The 21409-nt window shown below is 29.4% G+C and overlaps 2 protein-coding genes across 2 annotated transcripts; one reads left to right on the top strand and one right to left on the bottom strand.

The window, feature by feature from the left end:
• Nucleotides 1-267: 267 nt before the first annotated feature.
• On the top strand, nucleotides 268-1762 carry LOC113362933 (GDP-fucose protein O-fucosyltransferase 2-like). Its single transcript, XM_026605428.1, has 4 exons — nucleotides 268-916; nucleotides 983-1175; nucleotides 1231-1408; nucleotides 1470-1762. Exons 1-4 carry the CDS (start codon nucleotides 285-287, stop codon nucleotides 1760-1762), a joined length of 1296 nt encoding a protein of 431 aa, XP_026461213.1. The 5' UTR covers nucleotides 268-284.
• Nucleotides 1763-1817: 55 nt separating this feature from the next.
• On the bottom strand, nucleotides 1818-2864 carry LOC113362932 (retinol-binding protein pinta-like). The gene is made up of 2 exons (XM_026605427.1): nucleotides 2075-2864; nucleotides 1818-2013 (listed from the first exon to the last, which is right to left on the bottom strand). Exons 1-2 carry the CDS (start codon nucleotides 2716-2718, stop codon nucleotides 1818-1820), a joined length of 840 nt encoding a protein of 279 aa, XP_026461212.1. The 5' UTR covers nucleotides 2719-2864.
• Nucleotides 2865-21409: the final 18545 nt, after the last annotated feature.

Genomic DNA, 21409 nt, shown 5'->3' with positions numbered 1-21409 from the left:
TTCCTATTTTGAATTATTTTAGGCTTTGTGTAATGAATTAAAATGTTTTTTAAAAATCGAACATGTATTTTTTATAACAGTTGACAACAGTGTTTGTTGTAGCTGTCAAATTTTTCAAAATGTCAGAATTTATAAAAAATATTTAATTTTTAAGATTAAATAATAAATAAAATCGTGATATAAAATAAATATAGTTGTTAAGAAATATGTAATATATTATATATATTAAATTACCATTTGATGATATTAATACTAGCCAAAACCTTAAACCAAAGATAACCAATATGTTTAAACTTTATATTTTACTATTATCTTTATTTCTAACAATTTGTGATACTCAAAATGAGCAGAAAGTTTGTTCAGATCAAGGTTCTAAATGCGAAACCATCAACATTAATAAATACAACGAGCACACATATATTTTCTACGATGTAAACAAGCCCGAAGGCTTCAACTTACGAAGAGATGTATACATAAGAATGGCTACATTTGTTAAAATTTTAAACAAAATGAAAATTAAAAGATATGTGTTAGTACTTCCCCCATGGTCAGAACTGTTTCATTGGAAATCCAAACATTTAAATCAAAATTCAATCCCGTGGAATGAATTTTTTGATGTAGATAGTTTGAATAAATATGTTCCCGTTGTGGAGATGAAAGATTATTTTGCATATCATAATATTTGGAATAAAGATAGTCTTGTGATTGATGAGGTTTTTATATTGAAACATTTCGAAGAGATGTTTGAAACTGGTAATTTTCAAGATAAATATGAGTATACAAATGATTGTAAAGAAAAAACTGAGTTGAATGATTTATGGGGGTACAGTAATGTAACTTTTGGTACTGTAAAGTGTTTAAAATTTCAAGGAACTACTAGTTTGTTGAAGAATATAATCAAAGACAGCAAAGCCAAGTATATATTAATGCATACATCAGTTTATATTTAATAACAATAACTTATATCATTTAATTATTTTAGTTCAATAATGTTTGCTCATGCTGAAATACCTTTGCATGACACATGGGGCTCTCCTGAGTTTTGGAGAGCTCGTAGAAGTATGAGGTTTAGTCAACCCCTAGTCAAACTTGCCAATGATTTTAGAAAGACTTATTTAAACTCAACAGATGACAATGATAATACTTTAAGACCTTTAAGTTGGAAAGATGAAAAGGTACAAAAAATGTATGATGTTTAAATTAATTTTATATACATATCTTAATTTTTAGTATAGTAGAAATGCAATTGGTGGAAATTATATATCAGTGCATTTGCGCAGACAAGATTTTTTATGGGGTCGCTCAAAACACATTCCAAATATAAAGTATGCAGCACAACAAATTGAAAAAAACTGCAACAAACTACAAATATTTACTGTATTTTTAGCAACAGATGCTTTCTCTATAGGTATTTTATATTGCAAATGTATTTTATATATAAAAAGTATTTTATTTCATGTTTTTTCCAGAAATAAGTGACTTGAGGTCCTTTTTGGAACCAAAAATTAAAGTCTACACATTTAAACCAACATCGGATATAGAAAAGAAAATTAAAGATGGAGGCAAAGCGATTGTAGAACAAATAATTTGTTCCCATGCCAAATATTTCATAGGGACTTATGAATCTACATTTTCATTTCGAATACAAGAAGAACGTGAAATCTTAGGCTTCCCAAAAACAACAACCTTCAATAGACTTTGTGGAGACAAAGAGACTGATAAAAAATGTTCTCAAACAACTGTATGGAGTATAATGTTTTGATAATAGAATTTTTTATTATACAAAATATATATAAAATTTTACAAAATCACAGATTTTATGTTTGTTGATTTGTGGACATATCGTTTTTGAGCCAGTCTCGATACAAGTTTAATTGTTCTTTCCAATAATTTGTTAAATCTTTAAAAAACATTTTAGGATTCTTGACACATTCTTCAGGAAGTCCTGGAATGTCTAAAAGACCTGTTCTGTGGACAGTGACTCGATCACGAAGCTTTTTGGTCATGAATTTCCTAAAACCAAATTATGTGAGCATAATTTTTAACATAAAAATGACTGTTAGCATATACTTACATGAAGACATCAAGTACGATGTTAACAAAACTGGGAGCATTTACAAAATCCAGTCTCTTCACCATTGTTGGATAAAACTTCCAACTATCAACTAACTTCTTAATCATCCCCGGATGCAACTGCAAAGCATGCCCTAAAGTAACATTTTCAAGATCAAAAATAGCAACAACTCCATATACAGATACACTTTCATCCAAATGTAAAGCTAAATCCATAATCATTTGCCCGATTTTAAAAACATCATCTTGTAAATGCTTTTTGGGATCATGTGCAGCCGCTTTAATTACCACAATCAATCTATTATGAGCATCTTTTGTTTTTAGAGGTAAAAACACTCCTAAATCAACGAGTTCTTGGATTTCACACAAATGAGGGTCTCTATTTTGGTACCACTCCGTTACTTTAGATCTGGCTAAGTAGAAATGCTTGATTTTGGCTATTGTTTTCGGAATATCAAACTTGCAGCCTCTTAAAAAATGTAGGATTGATACTGGATCGTTTCTGGCTTTTATATGAGGGTTGTCTTGGATCCATTCTTGGATTTCCCTGATACTATCATTCCGGATTGATTCAGTTTCACCCAAATATTCTTCAGCATATAAATAATCTTCGGCAGACAAAGTACATTTATAAAGTTCTGACATTTTAAAAATACTTTCTTATATATAAAGAATTGCAATGGTAGATTTACTCGTTGATTGTAATTTGATAAGTTGCAAGGTAAGCAAATGCAAACACTAAAATTTTATGCTTACCAAGCTTGAATTGTACATGTATATTATTTATTAATTAATTCTAACTAATTATAAAAATCTTAGTACAAAAGCTAAAAAATGCAGTTGATAATACTGACTAGAGGAAAGACCAGAAATGACATTGTTTATACAAAATATATTTAGTAGTACAAAAAAACGTAAAAATATAATGAACTTGGCATGATATTTAAAACTAAATAGAAAAATTGTAAAATAAAAATCATGCAAAAGACATTTTTACTGATAACATAAATTTATTTAGTGTTGCCTTAGTTAAATTGGATTCTCATGAGAAAAATGGCGCAAAATTTAAATTTTATTAGTTTTATTAACTTCCCGAAGGAGAAGTTTATGTTTTCATCAAAAAATCCGATTCGCTAATTTTATGTTTTCTCGACGTTTCAAGCCATTCTGAATCGAATGAGACCAAATTTGGAAAAAGTATGTGTGTGTGTGTGTGTGTGTGTGTGTGTGTGTGCGTGTGCACCAACAGATTTTTTGCCGTAAATCGACGTTTTCTCGAAAACGGCTGGGTCGATTTCAACAATTTAAAAGCCATTCGATGTATCTCGACGAGAACTATTGTTTGTCAGTTTTGTGCGACGATCGGCCAAGCCGTTTCTTTATAAATGGCAGAAAAGTGAAAAATTTTTCGTCTACGTTTTAGCCCGCAATTCTGAATCGATTTTGAAAATTCAAAAACCGTTCGAAAGATATTGGTTGGGAATCGTGCTGATTAGTTTTTGGCAGAGATCGGCCGGGCCGTTTTCTTGTAATAAAGTTTTTAAAAAAAAAAATTCGACGATTTTTATGATTATTTTTTTGACGATAGATACCATAGTCTTCTAGATCATACTAAAATATTACGGCGCTACGACAACTGGTTCAGCTTTAAAAATTCGTCAAAGTTTGCAAAAATCAGTATGGTCTTTTTGGCATTTGTCAAAATTAGACTTTTGATCGACGTTTTCTCAAAAACGCCTGAACCGATTTTAGAAATTTAAAAGCCATTTGATGTATTTCGGTGAGGACTATCGTTTGTCAGTTTTGTGCAACGATCTGACAAGCCGTTTCTTTGTAATTCGAAAAAACTTTTCGTACATATTTAAGCTCATCCTACCGAACCGATTTTAAAAAATCAAAAACTGTTCGAAAGATATTAGTTGGGAATGATGCTGATTAATTTTAGGTGAAAATCTACCGAGCCGTTTTCTTGTAATTAACTGTTGAAAAAAAGTGTTAAATTTTCGTCGACATTTAAGCTCATCCTACCGAACCGATTTTAAAAAATCAAAAACTGTTCGAAAGATATTAGTTGGGAATGATGCTGATTAATTTTAGGTGAAAATCTACCGAGCCGTTTTCTTGTAATTAACTGTTGAAAAAAAGTGTTAAATTTTCGTCGACATTTAAGCTCATCCTACCGAACCGATTTTAAAAAATCAAAAACTGTTCGAAAGATATTAGTTGGGAATGATGCTGATTAATTTTAGGTGAAAATCTACCGAGCCGTTTTCTTGTAATTAACTGTTGAAAAAAAGTGTTAAATTTTCGTCGACATTTAAGCTCATCCTACCGAACCGATTTTAAAATATCAAAAACTGTTCGAAAGATATTAGTTGGGAATGATGCTGATTAATTTTAGGTGAAAATCTACCGAGCCGTTTTCTTGTAATTAACTGTTGAAAAAAAGTGTTAAATTTTCGTCGACATTTAAGCTCATCCTACCGAACCGATTTTAAAATATCAAAAACTGTTCGAAAGATATTAGTTGGGAATGATGCTGATTAATTTTAGGTGAAAATCTACCGAGCCGTTTTCTTGTAATTAACTGTTAAAAAAAAAATAAGCCGTTTTTCATGGAACTTTTTTTGGCGATATACATCATGGTCTTATAGAACTTACTGTAATATTACGGCCTTACAACAAGTAGTTTAATTTTAAAAATTCGTCAAAGTTTGCTAAAATTATTATCGTTTTTTTTAAAGTAGGATTAATGAAGTATATTATTTACACATTTTTTTTTAATTAAGTCGATTATTTACACATTTCGGGAAGTTCATGTAACTTGCCTCAAGGCTAAATACCAAACCAACTAGTTTAAATATTTATTGAAAAATACATATTATTAATTGTTATACTATTTATAATTCTTCAAAATTGAAAATTAAAATGAATTTAAATATTCAAAAACATAAAACTAAATATTCATTCATTCATTTTTATTAGAATCTTGTTAGACTTTTCTGATGAGTATAAAAGCGCCAAATTTAAATTTTATTAGATGTATTCAAATATTTTATAAAAACTAGATATTATTAGTTGTTGTACTATGTTTATTTCTGAATTTAGTTGAAAATTAAAAAGTAAATTCAATTTAATAAACAAAATCATAAAACTAAATATTTATATTAGAATTTCTTTTTAGAACTTTTCAAAACGTCAAAAAGTGAGGTTATGTCCAAACATGTTATAACCTGTGAACAAAAACACATTATTTTTTAAAATAAAACATTATATTTAACGTTTACTTAATTACTTTCATATCAAATTATTATTAAACAAAAAATACACTTATTATCAATAGACTAGTTAACAAATATCATCTATTATATTATCATCATGGATAATTCCTTGGACAAGGCAGAGTTTTCTGACAAAGACTCCAATTCAGTCGATGAAAGTACTTCTTCACAAGAAAATTTATTTTCACAAGATCCTGATGAATTTTTCTTTGAATCTGATCATTTAGCTTTGAGGAACAATAAAGATTATCAGAAATTATTAAGGGCTTACATTTTGCTCAGCGCACAGAAAGATGAAATGCTAAAGGTAATAAATCAGACAAAGGTGGATAAATTGAGATCAACTATATAGTTTTGTAATATGTATAAGAAAAGTCTAAAATTTGTTTGCTTTGCAGAATTATGACACACTAAATGCAGCCCTAACATTGTCACAAGAAAAACCTGTAGAGTTTGTTAGTTCTTTACGAAGTGGGGAGTTAAAATTACCTGACAGAATCACACTAGTTAATGTAATTTATTATAAACAAGCGATATATATATATATATATATATATATATATTATATATATATATATATATATATTATATATATATATATATATATATATATATTTTTCTAGATTCCAAAAATTGATTTGCAACAGTACGAGAATAAAGTTCCTGAGTATTTATTAAACAAAGCAAAAAGTATTTACAATGATGATAAACCACAAAGTACATCTAATGAAAAAATTGATTCTTATCACTTGACAGAAAACAGACATTCTGCAAAATCTGATAAAGTATTAATTTTGAAGTTTTTATCAACTTCAAAGTATGTTATGTTATTTTTATCAATTTTGTTATTAGTATTTTTTTATAGTTGTGGACAGTTGCTGAACAACGCAGATTGGAAGAATTATTAGTTGAATTTCCTTCAGAAGAAGTTGAAATGCGTAGATTTGCAAAAATAGCAAAAGCTTTAGGTAATAGGACTACGAAACAAGTGGCAAGTCGAATACAGAAATATTTTATCAAACTGCATAAGGCAGGTTTGCCTGTTCCTGGTAGATTGCCCAGGATGCGCCCCGGAAAGGTAACAATATTAATTGTCTTTTGGTTTCTAGCAACAATATATGTAAAATGTATTTGTTATTTATCTAAATTTTTGGTTTCAGAGGTCTTTAAAAAATTCTGTATTTCATAATTCATTCAGTTTGATAAAACCTTCGACATTCTTTCCCACATTGACAATACCAAATGGGTTACAAAGTTTGCACAATCAGAATACTCAGAATGTTATACCGCAAGTACCCAAAGAGGTAAATTTATATATATATATATATATATATATATATATAATATATATATTACTTTCTGGATTCTTTGTTCGAAGCTCTACAAAATATTTACAAATCCAAGACTCTATCATCTAATATATATATTAATCTTATTGAATCTAAATTTTAGATTTCTGAAGTAGATAATTACACAGATGATGAAGTAACAGAATCAGACACCAATTCTGACGATTCAACAAATGAAAATGATACTATGACTGTTGATAAATATTCTTTACGTATTTTGAAAAGGGTTTTAAAAGATAAACAAAAAGATGACTCAAGACCTTATAGTGTACATGTTAGACACACTGTAAGTACAATTGTAATTATATGACTAATTTGTCTCATGATTGTTTTATCAATGGCTATATTTTTTCAGTGTGACTTCTGCAAAGAATCTCCAATCATCGGGACTCGTTGGCACTGCATGGATTGTAGAAACAGATCCATAGATTTCTGTTCAGACTGTTTTGTGGCTCAAACTGAAGACTTGGAGAAAGTAACCCATCCTTTATCTCATAACGTTGTTCCTTTCAGAAGCAAAAGTGATAATAAGTCAAAAGACATAAAGCCTACAGTTATAAAAGAAGAAACAATAAAAACTGATAATGATACTGTAACATTCACTCCTAAAATAGAGGCTGATTACTTTGAATATTTAACAAAAAAGTTTCAGAACAAAGAAGTAACTTCAGAAACTTTTATTAACGAAATGTTAAGTTTGAATTTTGGTCAATGCAATTTAGTTGTGCAGGAAGACAAATTGTCAACAGTTAGTGCTCAAGACTTTTTTAAAGACAAAACAATAATGAATATTTTTAAACACCCAGATCTACACAATAATATATTCGTTGATTGTGATGAGTCTGTTAATGTAAAATTACTGGAAAGTATTGATAAGGACATTTTAAATTCAAATTTGGATTTGAGTAAACCAAAGGTGATCTCTGAACTGCTGGATCATGATTATAGCTTTAATTGCGAAGAAATTGAAGTCAAAAAAGAGAAAGAGGACAAAAGTTTTGATGATAATATTACTCGTGATGATAAAAATGAAGGTGGAGTAATAAATGATGACGGAGATTTGTTGCTTTTGAACAATTATCAATTAGTTAATGAAGAAATGATCAATATAGGAAGAGAAGAGTTTGTATAAAATATATTACTAAATTTGTATAAAAAGTTTGTATAAAATTACTAAAAAGTATTGATAAGGATATTTTAAATTCAAATTTGGATTTGAGTAAACCAAAAGTGATTTCTGAGCTGCTGGACCATGATTATAGCTTCACATGTGAAGAAATTGAAGTAAAAAAAGAGAAAGAGGACAAAGGTTTTGACGATAATATTACTCGTGATGATAAAAATGATTGTGGGGTAATAAATGATGGAGGAGATTTGTACAATTATCAATTAGTAAATGAAGAAATGATCAATATAGGAAGAGAAGAGTTTGTATAAAATATATACCACTAACTTTTTATAATGTTTGTATAAAATTACTAAAAAGAACTGATAAGAATATTTTAAATTCAAGTTTGGATTTGAGTAAACCAAAAGTGATTTCAGAGCTGCTGGATCATGATTATAGCTTTACGTGTGAAGAAATTGATGTCAAAAAAGAGAAAGAGGACAAAAGTTTTTGAGATGATAATATATTTGTTGTTTTTTAACAATTATCAATTAGTTAATGAAGAGATGATCAATTTAGGGAGAGAAGAGTATGTATAATATATGTATTACTTAATATTGTATAGTATAAAGTTTATATAAAATTACTAAAAAGTATTGATAAGGATATTTTAAATTCAAATTTGTATTGGAGTAAACGGAAAGTGATTTATGAGCTGCAGGAACATGATTATAGCATCATGTGTGTAGAAATTGATGTCAAAAAAGAGAAAGAGGACAAAAGTTTTGATGAAAATATTACTTGTGATGATAAAAATGATTGTGGAGTAATAAATGAGTCAGGAGATTTGTTGCTTTTGAACAATTATCAATTAGTTAATGAAGAAATGATTAATATAGGGAGAGAAGAGTTTGTATAAAATATATATTACTAAATTTTTATAATGTTTGTATAAAATTACTAAAAAATATTTATAAGGATATTTTAAATTCAAATTTGTATTGGAGTAAACGGAAAGTGATTTATGAGCTGCAGGATCATGATTATAGCTTCACCTGCGAAGAAATTGAAGTCAAAAAAGAGAAAGAGGACAAAAGTTTGATGACAATATTACTCGTGATGATAAAAATGATGGTGGAGTAATAAATGATGGAGGAGATTTGTTGCTTTTGAACAATTATCAAATAGTTAATGAAGAAATGATCAATATAGGGAGAGAAGAGTTTGTATAAAATATCTATTATTAAATTTGTATAATGTTTGTATAAAATTACTAAAAAGTATTGATAAGGATGTTTTGAATTCAAATTTGGATTTGAGTAAACCAAAAGTGATATCTGAGCTGCTGAATCATGATTATAGCTTCACATGCGAAGAAATTGAAGTCAAAAAAGAGAAAGAGGACAAAGGTTTTGATGATAATATTACTTGTGATGATAAAAATGATTGTGGAGTAATAAATGAGTCAGGAGATTTGTTGCTTTTGAACAATTATCAATTAGTTAATGAAGAAATGATCAATATAGGGAGAGAATAGTTTGTATAAAATATATATTATTAAATTTGTATAATGTTTGTATAAAATTACTAAAAAGTATTGATAAGGATATTTTAAATTCAAATTTGGATTTGAGTAAACCAAAAGTGATTTCTGAGCTGCTGGATTATGATTATAACTTCTCGTGTGAAGAAATTGAAGTGAAAAGAGAGAAAGAGGACAAAAATGTTGATGATAATATTACTCATGATGATAAAAATGATTGTGGAGTAATTTGAGATAGATGATGGAGGAGATTTGTTGCTTTTGAACAATTATCAATTAGTAAACAAAGAAATGATCAATATAGGGAGAGAAGAGTTTGTATAAAATATATATTACTATATTTGCCTAATGTTTGTATAAAGTTACTAAAAAGTATTGATAAGGATATTTTAAATTCAAATTTGTATTGGAGTAAACGGAAAGTGATTTATGAGCTGCAGGATCATGTGTGTAGAAATTGATGTCAAAAAAGAGAAAGAGGACAAAAGTTTTGATAAAAATATCACTTGTGATGATAAAAATGATTGTGGAGTAATAAATGAGTCAGGAGATTTGTTGCTTTTGAACAATTATCAATTAGTTAATGAAGAAATGATCAATATAGGGAGAAAAGAATTTGTATAATATATGTATATATATATATATATATATATATATATAGCCTGAATTTTCTACAAATAATGTTGAGATAGAAAGTTTTCAAGTTTATCCGTAGTATTTTTAAGTTAAAGTAATAATGTTAACAAGCCTTAAGTTTGTACAAGCCAGTTTTGGATTTTAGCATTAAGAAGAAACGACTGTAATATATGTTAATATACTTTTATAATGTAGATAATAATATACTTTTATATCATTTTGTACATCTATTCTTATTTCTAACGTTGCAAAAACATTTTGAATTTTGGCGCGACGACGCCATGTTTAAAAGTTTTGACAGTTGTTTGAGAAACGTCTTATTTGCTTAATGGACACCCCGTTAAAACCCAAAAAATATGCCATGTACTGAGACACCCAACAAACGTCAAAAAAAAAAACGACTTACCAACATTCAGAGACAAAAGACACTGTGTAATACACCCGAACTGTCATTCGCAAATGAAACGTCAAAATAACACATATAACCTCCATGAAAGAATTGCTTTCACAGTGAAATGTTCTTTGTTAGCGAATATTATTACGAAAAACGATAAATTTTGTTTGATTAGGACATTAAAGAGTGTTTAGATTAGTTATTGTAGTTACTCACACTATTTTCTATGTTTTAACTTTATTGTCAGTTTTATTTACATTTCTCATGGAATTAAGGCCAGGAATTTACACGCTTAGATATTAAATGAACATCAAAGTTCTTGATGTAAGCTCTGTTCATTAGAACACAACTTATTTATATTTTGTGTATATATTTATAATCATATAATAAAATGAAGTCAAACATATGATATGTATTAAATTTTGATATTTTCAGTCTTTCGTTTTATCGAAATATATATCAACACTCAACTCACATATTTCAATATATATATATTATTCATATATCGCATTTATAGTAATTGTATATAAATATAATAATGATATTTAGAATGTTCTAAAATAATGAGGTGTATCTCATACAAATTTTAACAATATTGCCATGAACAATACCAAACATAGTTAAAGAACAACATCTTTTCGGATAAACATTTTTATTAAAAATGAAATATATACACATTATATTATTTACAATTTGACCTATGTTATAGAAAACATTAGATATTACAATGCAGGGATATTACAATGCACTTGGCATACATGTCGATATAGTATATATGGTTTTAAAGGTTTTATAACAAAATTGACACGAATTGCTCTTTGTCATGCTGTCTCCTGAGGTGTCGATATAAAGAGCTACGAGCTGTAAACGTGGTTTTGCATTCACTACAAACAAAGTCCATGTTGGTTTATTGGATAAATTACAAATGAAATAGATATCGAGAATAAGGAGCAAAGTGACTAAATTGTATAAATTGTGAAATGAGTATGAACTAAAGGCTAGAGAATGAAAATAGAAAGTAATGTAAACGTAAGTAAAAAAGTACCTAAATAATATGGAAGCTAAGCTATTAACGAACCTAAATGTAAAAACTACTGAAATAATATGGAACCTAAGCTAGACCTAAATGTTAAAAGTACCTAAATAATATGGAACCTAAGGTAAAAAGTATTTAAATAATATGGAACCTAAGCTAAACCTAAATGTTAAAAGTACCTAAATAATATGGAAGCTAAGCTAGTAACGAACCTAAATGTAAAAAGTACTAAGCTAGACCTAAATGTAAAAAGTAGCAAAATAATATGGAAGCAGCTAGACCTAAATGTGAAAAGAAGGTAAAGAAAGTGGAACCTAAGCTAGACCTTAATATAGAAAGTGAGATAATAACCCTCAAATAAAATAAACCTAATGAAGAAGTAAATTTGTTAATTTCAAAAAGCGCAGTAAGAAATATAAATGAAAAGAAACAGAACGAATTATAATAAAACATGTTAATGTAACAAAAATAATAATAAAAGCCTTACTTAAGAAGAAACGTGCACAAGCGAATCGATTGAGAGCACCAAAATAGTAACCGCAGAGGAAAGAACAATATAAAATTAAATGAAATAAATGAAAGAATCATAAAGAAACGAAATGGAAAGGCATAACTGCAAACAAAATGAAATTAAAAACGCACAATCAGAATATACTTGAACAGAAAATGGCGGACACGACACGATACAACGCTACAAGAAAAAAATGAGATCGAGTCTTCAGACGCGTGGTAGAAGAATTGCACTAAATATTCCCCTAAATGATTTGCAGAAAGCAACACTGCTGAAATTTTGACAGGTTATGGGCAACACCGGAGCCAACTTCAGTGTATATGGGTGTTCTGGCAATCGTAATTTTTTGTTATTTAATGACTCCTGCTTAATGGCTCTTTTAAATAGTTCAATTTGAATAAATACGTTTATAATATTTATATTTATTATATAAAATTAGTAATACGTTTATAATGTTAATATTTATTATATCAAATTAGTAATTACCATATAATTAGTGTCTCAGTGAGTAGATTCACCAATTGTATTGAAATATTTAGTGGATGGAGCAAATAGACAACAAAACAGAAATTAGATGATATTGATAAATCAGATTTATTTTGTGAAGAATTTAGCTAAAAGTCGAATGAAATAAATTTCAATTCAGAATCCCAGAAGTAATAATCATTTTTCTACATCTTGTTGAATTGATAACTAATTTCTAATGGGTTGTCGATACACATTCATATCGAGTGATTCAAATTACAAAATCTAATCGAATGATTCAACTCAGTTGAGTTGTGCTCCTAAAAACGTCGACAAACAACTGTATCCATAAATACTCCTATACACAATTGACACAGTTATCAATTTTTTCTTCAAAATGTTTAGAAACCTATCTGAAAGGTGAATTTATACAAAAATTATCATTTTCGATTTTTGGACGATTACTATAACTTACCAATATCAATTCACATTTTAATTGGCTGCTGTAATATATATTTAACTTATAAAATAAAAAAAAACAAAAAATGTATATATAAAAAATATATTAAACGTGTGAAAATAAATAAATAAATATATAATAAAAAGTATTCAATATTATTTTTCTGATTGCGAAGAACCTAGTCATGATTCAAAAATCTTTCTAAACTTCTTCCAAATTGCTTGTTTCTGATCCGTTAGCTATAATATTATTTCTGCTCTAGATTATCCTGACTAACTTCCAGAGCCAGAAGATCAAAATTCAGAAGATTATGATTGTCCTATTCCAAATGATCTAATTGCTCCATTTAGTGGTTCTTGTCCAGGATTTGGTGCTCCTGGTTTACTTCCTATATCAACAGGTTTTTCATTTGATTCAGGAGTTCTCATGTCTCCATTTAGTGGTTCTTGTCCAGGATTTACGGCTACTGAGGTGGGTCTATTTGGGGGTACTCCAGATGTTGAAGCTGTTGATGAAGATAAGTATTGAATTAATTATTTCATAAAGATTGTGGAATTACTTTTTAGAAAAATCTAACGTTTTATGTTTTTTTTAGGCACACTACATAAAAATGATACTTTATCAAGGACTTTTCTGGCAATGCTATGTGGAAGTATTATTTACTCCAGTAAGCACAAAAGGTAGCAAAACCATTTATAAATATTTATTACCATTATCATTAGCATCACTACAACTTCCTTCAACACATTTTCTAGCCTTGTCGTCAAAGTAGTATCCAGGACTGCATGATTGAAGAACTGGTTTCTTTCCTACTTTTCTACAAAAATAATATTTAGTACAATCTATCTCGTGTGATCTCAAAGGCCCAAACAGCAGACATGTGCGAGCTGTAAAAATAATTAAATTTTGAACATAAAATACTTTTAGAAATGTTTTAATCCAATCTACCTTTTTTCCCTGATAACTGATCTTCTACTTGAATTTTCTTTGTATTTAAATCAGTTAAAGGTGTTTCATCATCGTTTTCAGAAACATCTTGTTTTTGATCATCAGGATTTGATTCCTGAGTCAAGGAGGTATCAACCACTTCTTCAGATTTGATTGGAACAGTTGATTGATCATCATCTTGGTCTAATGGTACAGACAAAGATGCTGCTATCAGCAGACCAAAAGCGAGTAAATATGTCTGGAAAAGAAATACAATGGATGGTAATGCAATTAGATGGCTATAACAATTGGAAATGGAAGATTCGTAGAGAGTAAGTGTTTGTATTTATAAAAAGCTATAAAGTTTGAGACAGATTTTACTAAAATATGAGACTGACTTTACTGTGAAGGCAAATTGCTAGAACTTTCCGTACCGTAATGAAATATTTAAATGTTTTCAAATAGATTATTACAGAAAAGTAAACTAGTGGAGTGTATGGCAGCGTGCCCTAAGCCAAATTGCTGGAACTTCCTCGAAATGTTCGAGGAATACTGAATGTTTTCAAATAGATTGTTATTAATATTGTAACATTGTCTATAATATATTATAGATTGCAATAAGAATTTTGAACCATTCAAATCGGTTGATCCGTGCGCTCGAAAACATATATATACATACATTTACACACATCTATTTTTTCTGAGTTATGACAAAATGTTCAGAAAAACTTGAAGAAATGCATACATTTTCAATTTTGATTTTTGGACATTTACAATAGCTTCCCCTACGGGAAGTTTTAGTTTTATTAATAAAAGTGGTAGGATTTTTTGTAATATTTGTATCATTTCTAAGTAAATAACTTCAACGATGTAAAAATATTAGACAAAACTTTATGTCTAGATTTTTAAATTATAAAACATCTTAAGAAAGTTAATTTTTTATTATCAAAATCTGTTTCATGGCGACAAGAACCTTTTATCACTATACACCAATCATCGTTTTAGGAATTTTAAAAAGAAACTGACATAGAAATCATATTGAGCTCTTATTAAATTCCCGTAGGTAAGTTATTGTAATCGTCCAAAAATTGAAATTGAAAATTTATACATTTCTTCACGTTTAGAAGGTTTCTGAGCATTCTGATACAATTTTTTGTCAACGTTTTCGGGCGCACGGATTAACCGATTTGAGTGGTTCAAAAAGCATTCGATTCCTATTGATAGGGAGATGTGCTGATTAGTTTTTGGCAAAGGTCCAGGCGTTTCGGAGATTTAGAGCAAAGAATGCAGAAAATAGAAATCGAGTTTTTGAGAGAACGGAGCATTCGATTTGAATGGTTCAAAAAACATTCGATTCCTATTGATAGGGAGATGTGCTGATTAGTTTTTGGCAAAGACAGGTTCAACCGTTTCGGAGATATTAAGCTAAATGTGCAAAAATTGGCCGTTTTTGAGAGAACTAAGCGTCCGAATTGAATGATTGAAAGACCTTCCTGCTTGTTTTAACAAAATAATTGCTTTTGGAAAAAAATTTTTGTTTCAATTTTTTTTTCTTTTTTTTTAATATTTTTTGTATATCGAAAATAATTTAGATTTCAATTGTAATTCTGACTTAAGTTCTAATATACTTTAAACAAATATTTTCAACTTTGCAATTCAGTTTATATAATTCTTATAAATATTAGACAATGTTTATTAAATTAAATTATATAGCCGATTGGCGTATAATAAATAAATAAATATATGTTACATTATTTATTTTTAATAATCTATTTGAAAACATTTAATATTCGTCGAACATTTCGTTACGATACGGAAAGTTCCAGCAATTTGCCTTAAAGCACGATGCCATCCATACAGATATATATTTATTTATCTATCAATATAAATGTGAATGCATTTGTGTGTAAATAAAAACACATTTATATGTAAATTTAATAGCAAGATGCATCTATGTTGAAATTTCACTAATCAAAACAATTATTGAAACGTTGACCTTTTTTAACATTGACCTGATAACGGCATTTTTCGGATTTCCGGATACGGTAATGTACAAATTGTATAAAATTGGTCCAGAATTATAAATTTCAATAATTAAACACACAAAACAAATCCAAGTGATCCACAAACGTTTGATGAAAAGGAAAATTTGTTACGGAACCAAGGGTTACGTTAATAATACGTGGCTGTTACGTACAGTTATGGACGCGAATTGACATGGAAGTAGTACTTCATTTTTTCGTAGTTAATCACGTGAGGTTTTTAGGTGAAGAGGGGGTTTGACAAAAAATCAGGAAATATCACGTGGGGTTGGGAGGGGTATCGTAAGATATCACGTGTATTCATTTTTACCTGATTAAAAAAAAAAATCACGAAGTTTTATAAATTTTTCTCGAAACTTAAAATACACGTGATGTTGGGTGGGGCAGGGGCGGTAATTTTGAATCACCGAGGGGGAGAGAGGTGGAGTTCAAAAATCTTCGAAAAAAAAACGACCACACGTGATTAATGAACGTCTCCTGATTTTTAAAATTAGATCTCCTTTTCCCCCACAATATCACGTGTACTTTCAGTACCTAGAAAAAAAAGTTGAATTTTTTTTTGAAGAATTTTAGATAATTTTTTTTATTGCTGTAAAAAATAAATACACGTGATATCTTACAAGACCCCTCCTCTTCTACGTGATAATTTGAGATTTTCTTTTAGGCTAGTTATTATTTAAGGTTAAAAAAAATGATGGTAAATGTACGTGGTCTGTTCAAAAAGTACCCGGAATTTTCGTATATAAATATAAAATATTTATTTATTCGTCTACATTAATGTGGTCCCCTTCAAAGTAGTCCCCCCCAGATATAATACACTTATGCCAGCGTTTTTTCCAATTTTCGAAGCACCCTTGATATTCACTTTTTGATATGTCCTTGAGCACTCTCAGCGATTTTCTTCAATCGAGGAAAACCGCCGTCCTTTCATGGGTCGCTTCAACTTTGGGAATAGGAAAAAGTCACACGGAGCCATATCTGGTGAATTTTTGCACTTTGCAACACTTTATTTCATTTTTTACGCAAAATTTAATACAAATTCTTTGACTTTTCAATTCTTCCATTGTAAAAATCGCCGAGCTCAGAAAAACACGTCGAACCTTAGCGACTACCACAGACAAAGTAAACAGTGAATATAGCTGAAAATTTCATCATACTTTAGGGGCATGTATACCAACACAATAAAAAAAAAATTTGACAATCAGACACTCCAGACCCGCGAAATTTAATTATTAGTAATTCCGGGTACTTTTTGAACAGACCACGTATAGTCCAGATTTTCTTTTAAATGAAACCACTGAAGACATATTAGTATTTTTAACTTCCCGTAGGGTAAGTTATTGTAATGGGCCGAAAATCGGAATTGAAAATTTTTACATTTTCGACGTTTTGAACGTTTCTGAACATTTTGGCATACTTCAGAAAAAATGGATGTGTGTGTGTGTGCGTGTGTGTGTATGTATGTATGGGCACAATTTTTCGTCCACGTTTCCGAGAGTACGGATCAACCGATTTGAATGGTTCAAAAAACATTCGATTCCTATTGATAAGGAGATGTGCTGATTAGTTTTTGGCAAAGGCAGGTCCTGCAATTACGGAGATAAAAAGCAAAGAGTGCAGAAAATAGAAATCGAGTTTTTGAGGAGTTTTTGAGGAGCATCCGATTTGAATGATCTAAAAAACATTCAATTAGTAATTATTGGGAGAAGTGGTTATTAGTTTTTCGCAAAGGCAGGCCCAGCCATTTAGAAGATACGGAGCTAAATGTACAAAAAATGGCGGTTTTTGAGAGAACTAAGCGTCCGATTTAATTGATTCAAAGAACTTTCTGTTTGTCTTAACAAACTAATTGATTTTGAAAAAAAAAATTATTTTAACTTTTTTTTTCAAAAAAAAAAATTTTTTTTGTATATCGAAAATAATTCAGATTTTATTTTTAATTCTTTAAACAAATAATGTTTAAATACTTTAAACAAATAATTTTAACTTTGCAATTCAGTTTATATAATTCTTATAAATATTAGACAATGTTACAATATTAATAATAATCTAGATTTATTAGATTAATAATAATTCAATATTCCTCGAACATTTCGTTACGGTACGGGAAGTTCCAGCATTTGCCTAAGGCACGATGCTATACACCTCACTAGTTAAATTTAATGTAGTATTACTTACAATCTGTTTCATGACCACAAAAACTATTTAAAACTATAGACACGATCACTCTCTAGTAAATTTTTAAAAGAAACTGCCAAAGATTTCGTTGTTGGCTCATAATATATTTATATGTTATTTTATACATAAATATCTACTAATAAACGTGGTCATCTATTAAACATATAAATAAAAACTTGTTTATATGCTAATTTTATAGCCAGATAGATCTATGCTAAAATTTCACATATCAAAACAAACGCTGACCTGTTATAACATGGATCAATAACGGTATTTTTGTTGATATACTTACTTGGCTGTAACATTTGTAGTATTAGGAATTAAAATAACTAAAACAAATTATAAATTACAACAATTAAACAATTTGATGCGTTATTGAATTTACTAATAAAATACTAATTTAAATTCTTCTCCAGTAATTGAAAGAAAGAGTGCGCGTAAGGTTCACACGCGATTGAAGTAAAACTAACTTAAAAACAACTGTACAAGTTGGTATTTAAGTAAAAATAAATCCATCATATAACAATTTTGAATAATGTTTATTAGTAATATGGTAACACTCGTGATTACAACTATCAACCATTATACACATTTATATAATGATAAATTATATATTTATAATAGCATTAAATTTATTTATCTGTGCCGATTTGCTTGTTGATATCGGTACGCATTCAACGTTGATGCCGGTACGCATACAACGACAGATCTCTATTCACATACGCGACGACTAATCATAATCGACCCGTATAGAAATGATATCATCGAGAGCGAATGACGAATCGTTGGCACTCAACTCTGCCCTAACGCACTTCCGTTGCATTTGTAAAAATGTACAACCTAGTTGCGCCTAAAGAAGTTTTACTTCAATATGTTTTTTTTCATATGATCTACCGGTCAACTTGTCACATGTCTACCTCTCCACATTTATTCTCGTCTATCGTTTTATCCCTCTACCTGTTTACCTGTGCACCTGGTTGCCTGACGGTGGTATCCATCTGTTTACCTATCTACGGGTTCAGCTGTTCACCTGCCTACTTGTCTTTTAGTTTATTAGTCCATCTGTCTGTCTGTCTACTTGCTTTCCGTTCTACTTTTTTGCCTGATTACCTGCAAACCTGTATACTGATTTACCAATATTTCTATTTGTATATGAATTAATAATAATCATTTGCAGAAATCCCATTTGATCAGCAAATGTAATAGAAAAAGTGCATCTCCAAAACCGCTGGATCACACATGTGAAATATATTTTCAATCATTTAATTCGGTTGCTCCAATTTTCCAAAACTGCCACTTTTAGCCCTTTTTGCACTGTATTTCCTAAACGGCTTGACATGTTATTGCCAAAAACTATTCATCACTCCCCATCAATAGGAATGGAATGTTGTTTGAATAATCCAAATCGGATATGCACTGAGGATGAATCAAATGTGATCTTGTAATAGCACTTGCCAGATTTATTAAGTAAATTTCAAATCTATCTTTTTATTTTTTAATAATTTGATGCTTCAATAAAATCTTTTTTGGTTTACTATTATATTTATGTTCAACTATTTGAAATGCTTTATGCTAATAAAGCATTAAATAATTTTACAGCATTTAAAAGAAAAAACATATATTCTTGTAAAAATAAATAAATAAATATATTACAATAAATATTAGACATATTTCAATTCAAATCCTAAGGTTCTTTTCCTGAAACTAATCATTTTTCAAAAAATCCTACTAATTCTGTTCCAAATGTTCTTTCTCTTGTTCTTGAGGCACTACATCTACCTCCTGATCTACTTTTTGATCCTTCTCAGTTTCAGATGATGCTTCTTCTGTTCCTGATTTAACTCCAGATTCAGAAGATCCTTCTTCTGATGCGGATCCAACTTCAGATGATTGATTTCCTGATTGGACTTTGGTTCCAGATGATTCTCCATCTGATTCTGGTACAGATTTGCGAAGTAAATCAACGAGTGTGGGTAATCCAACATCTACTGAAACTGGATCTTTATCTGCGTTTTCTGGTTTTGAAGCAGAATCTACTGATGGTGGTGCTGGTGGTGCAGGAGGTGCAGATTGTGCTGGTGGTGCAGGAGGCGCAGATTGTGCAGGTGGTGCTGGTGGTGCTGGTGGTGCACTTTCTTGTCCTAGATTTAATAAATGGAAAAAATTGAGAAATTATTTTTAAGAATATGAATATCTTATGAAGAATACTTTGTCGAAGACTTTTCTGGCAGTGCTATGTAAAAGTATTATTTAATCCAGTAAACACAAAAGGTAGCAAAACCATTTATAAATATTTATTACCATTATCATTAGCACCGGTACAACTTCCTTCAACACATTTTCTAGCCTTGTCATCAAAATAGCATCCTGGATTACATGATTGAAGAACTGGTTTCTTGCCTACTTTTCTACAGAAATAATATTTAGTACAATCTACCTCGTGTGATCTCAAAGGACCAAACAGCAGACATGTGCGAGCTGTAAGATAATTAATTTTTAATATGAAATACTTTTAAAAATATTTTAATCCAATTTACCTTTTTTCACTGAAAACTGATCTGCTACTTGAATTTTCTTTGTATTTAAATCAGCTGAAGATGTTTCATCATTGTTTTCAGTAATATCTTGTTTTTGATCATCAGGGTTTGATTCCTGGGTCAAAGATGTGTCAACTACTTCTTCAGATTTGATCGGAACAGTTGATTGATCATCATCTTGATTTAATGGTACAGATAAAGTGGTTGCTATCAGCAGACCAAAGAGGAATAAATATGTCTGGAAATGAAATAAAATTGAAGGTAATGGAAATAGATAAAAAAATAACAATTACTCGATTTATAGAAGCTGAATGTATTTTTATAAATAGTAACAAAATTGAATATTTGAGAACGAATTTTATTAAAATACTAGCTGTACCTGATCATGCTTTGCTGTGTTATACATACAATTAAAGTTTTAATTTAATTAATTGAAAATTTTCAATCAAACAAAAATACTCAGTAAAAAAAACTTCCACAAATAGACGATAGTACGATAGTACCAGTTATCGACCTGGTGAAATATTATTATCACTTAATTTTTTAATTAATTAATTTATAGTCTTTAATGATAAAGTTCACTGACAAAAATCGAGCTGAAAAATGAGGCAATTACTATAATAATTCTTACAAAATATGGGTTTGTGGTAAGAGGGTGAAAATTTAGGGTATGTGTTTTTTATAGACGCATTTAAAAAAATTAAAAAACAAACATTGACCAAAAAAATAAAAAAAAGTCTTTGGAGTAGCCATGAACCCTTAACACTTGGATTAAATAAAAATATGCGAAAACTGTTTATTTCAAGATCCACATTCACAATTGTTTTGCACAATTTGTTGATCTACTCATTCATGTGTTGTATACCAAA

Source organism: Ctenocephalides felis, unplaced genomic scaffold (genome assembly GCF_003426905.1).
Source record: "Ctenocephalides felis isolate EL2017-DRISC unplaced genomic scaffold, ASM342690v1 CF-g0.4_SCAFFOLD_00845, whole genome shotgun sequence".
Lineage (NCBI taxonomy): Eukaryota > Metazoa > Arthropoda > Insecta > Siphonaptera > Pulicidae > Ctenocephalides > Ctenocephalides felis.
This window is presented reverse-complemented; position numbering and strand designations above follow the sequence as displayed.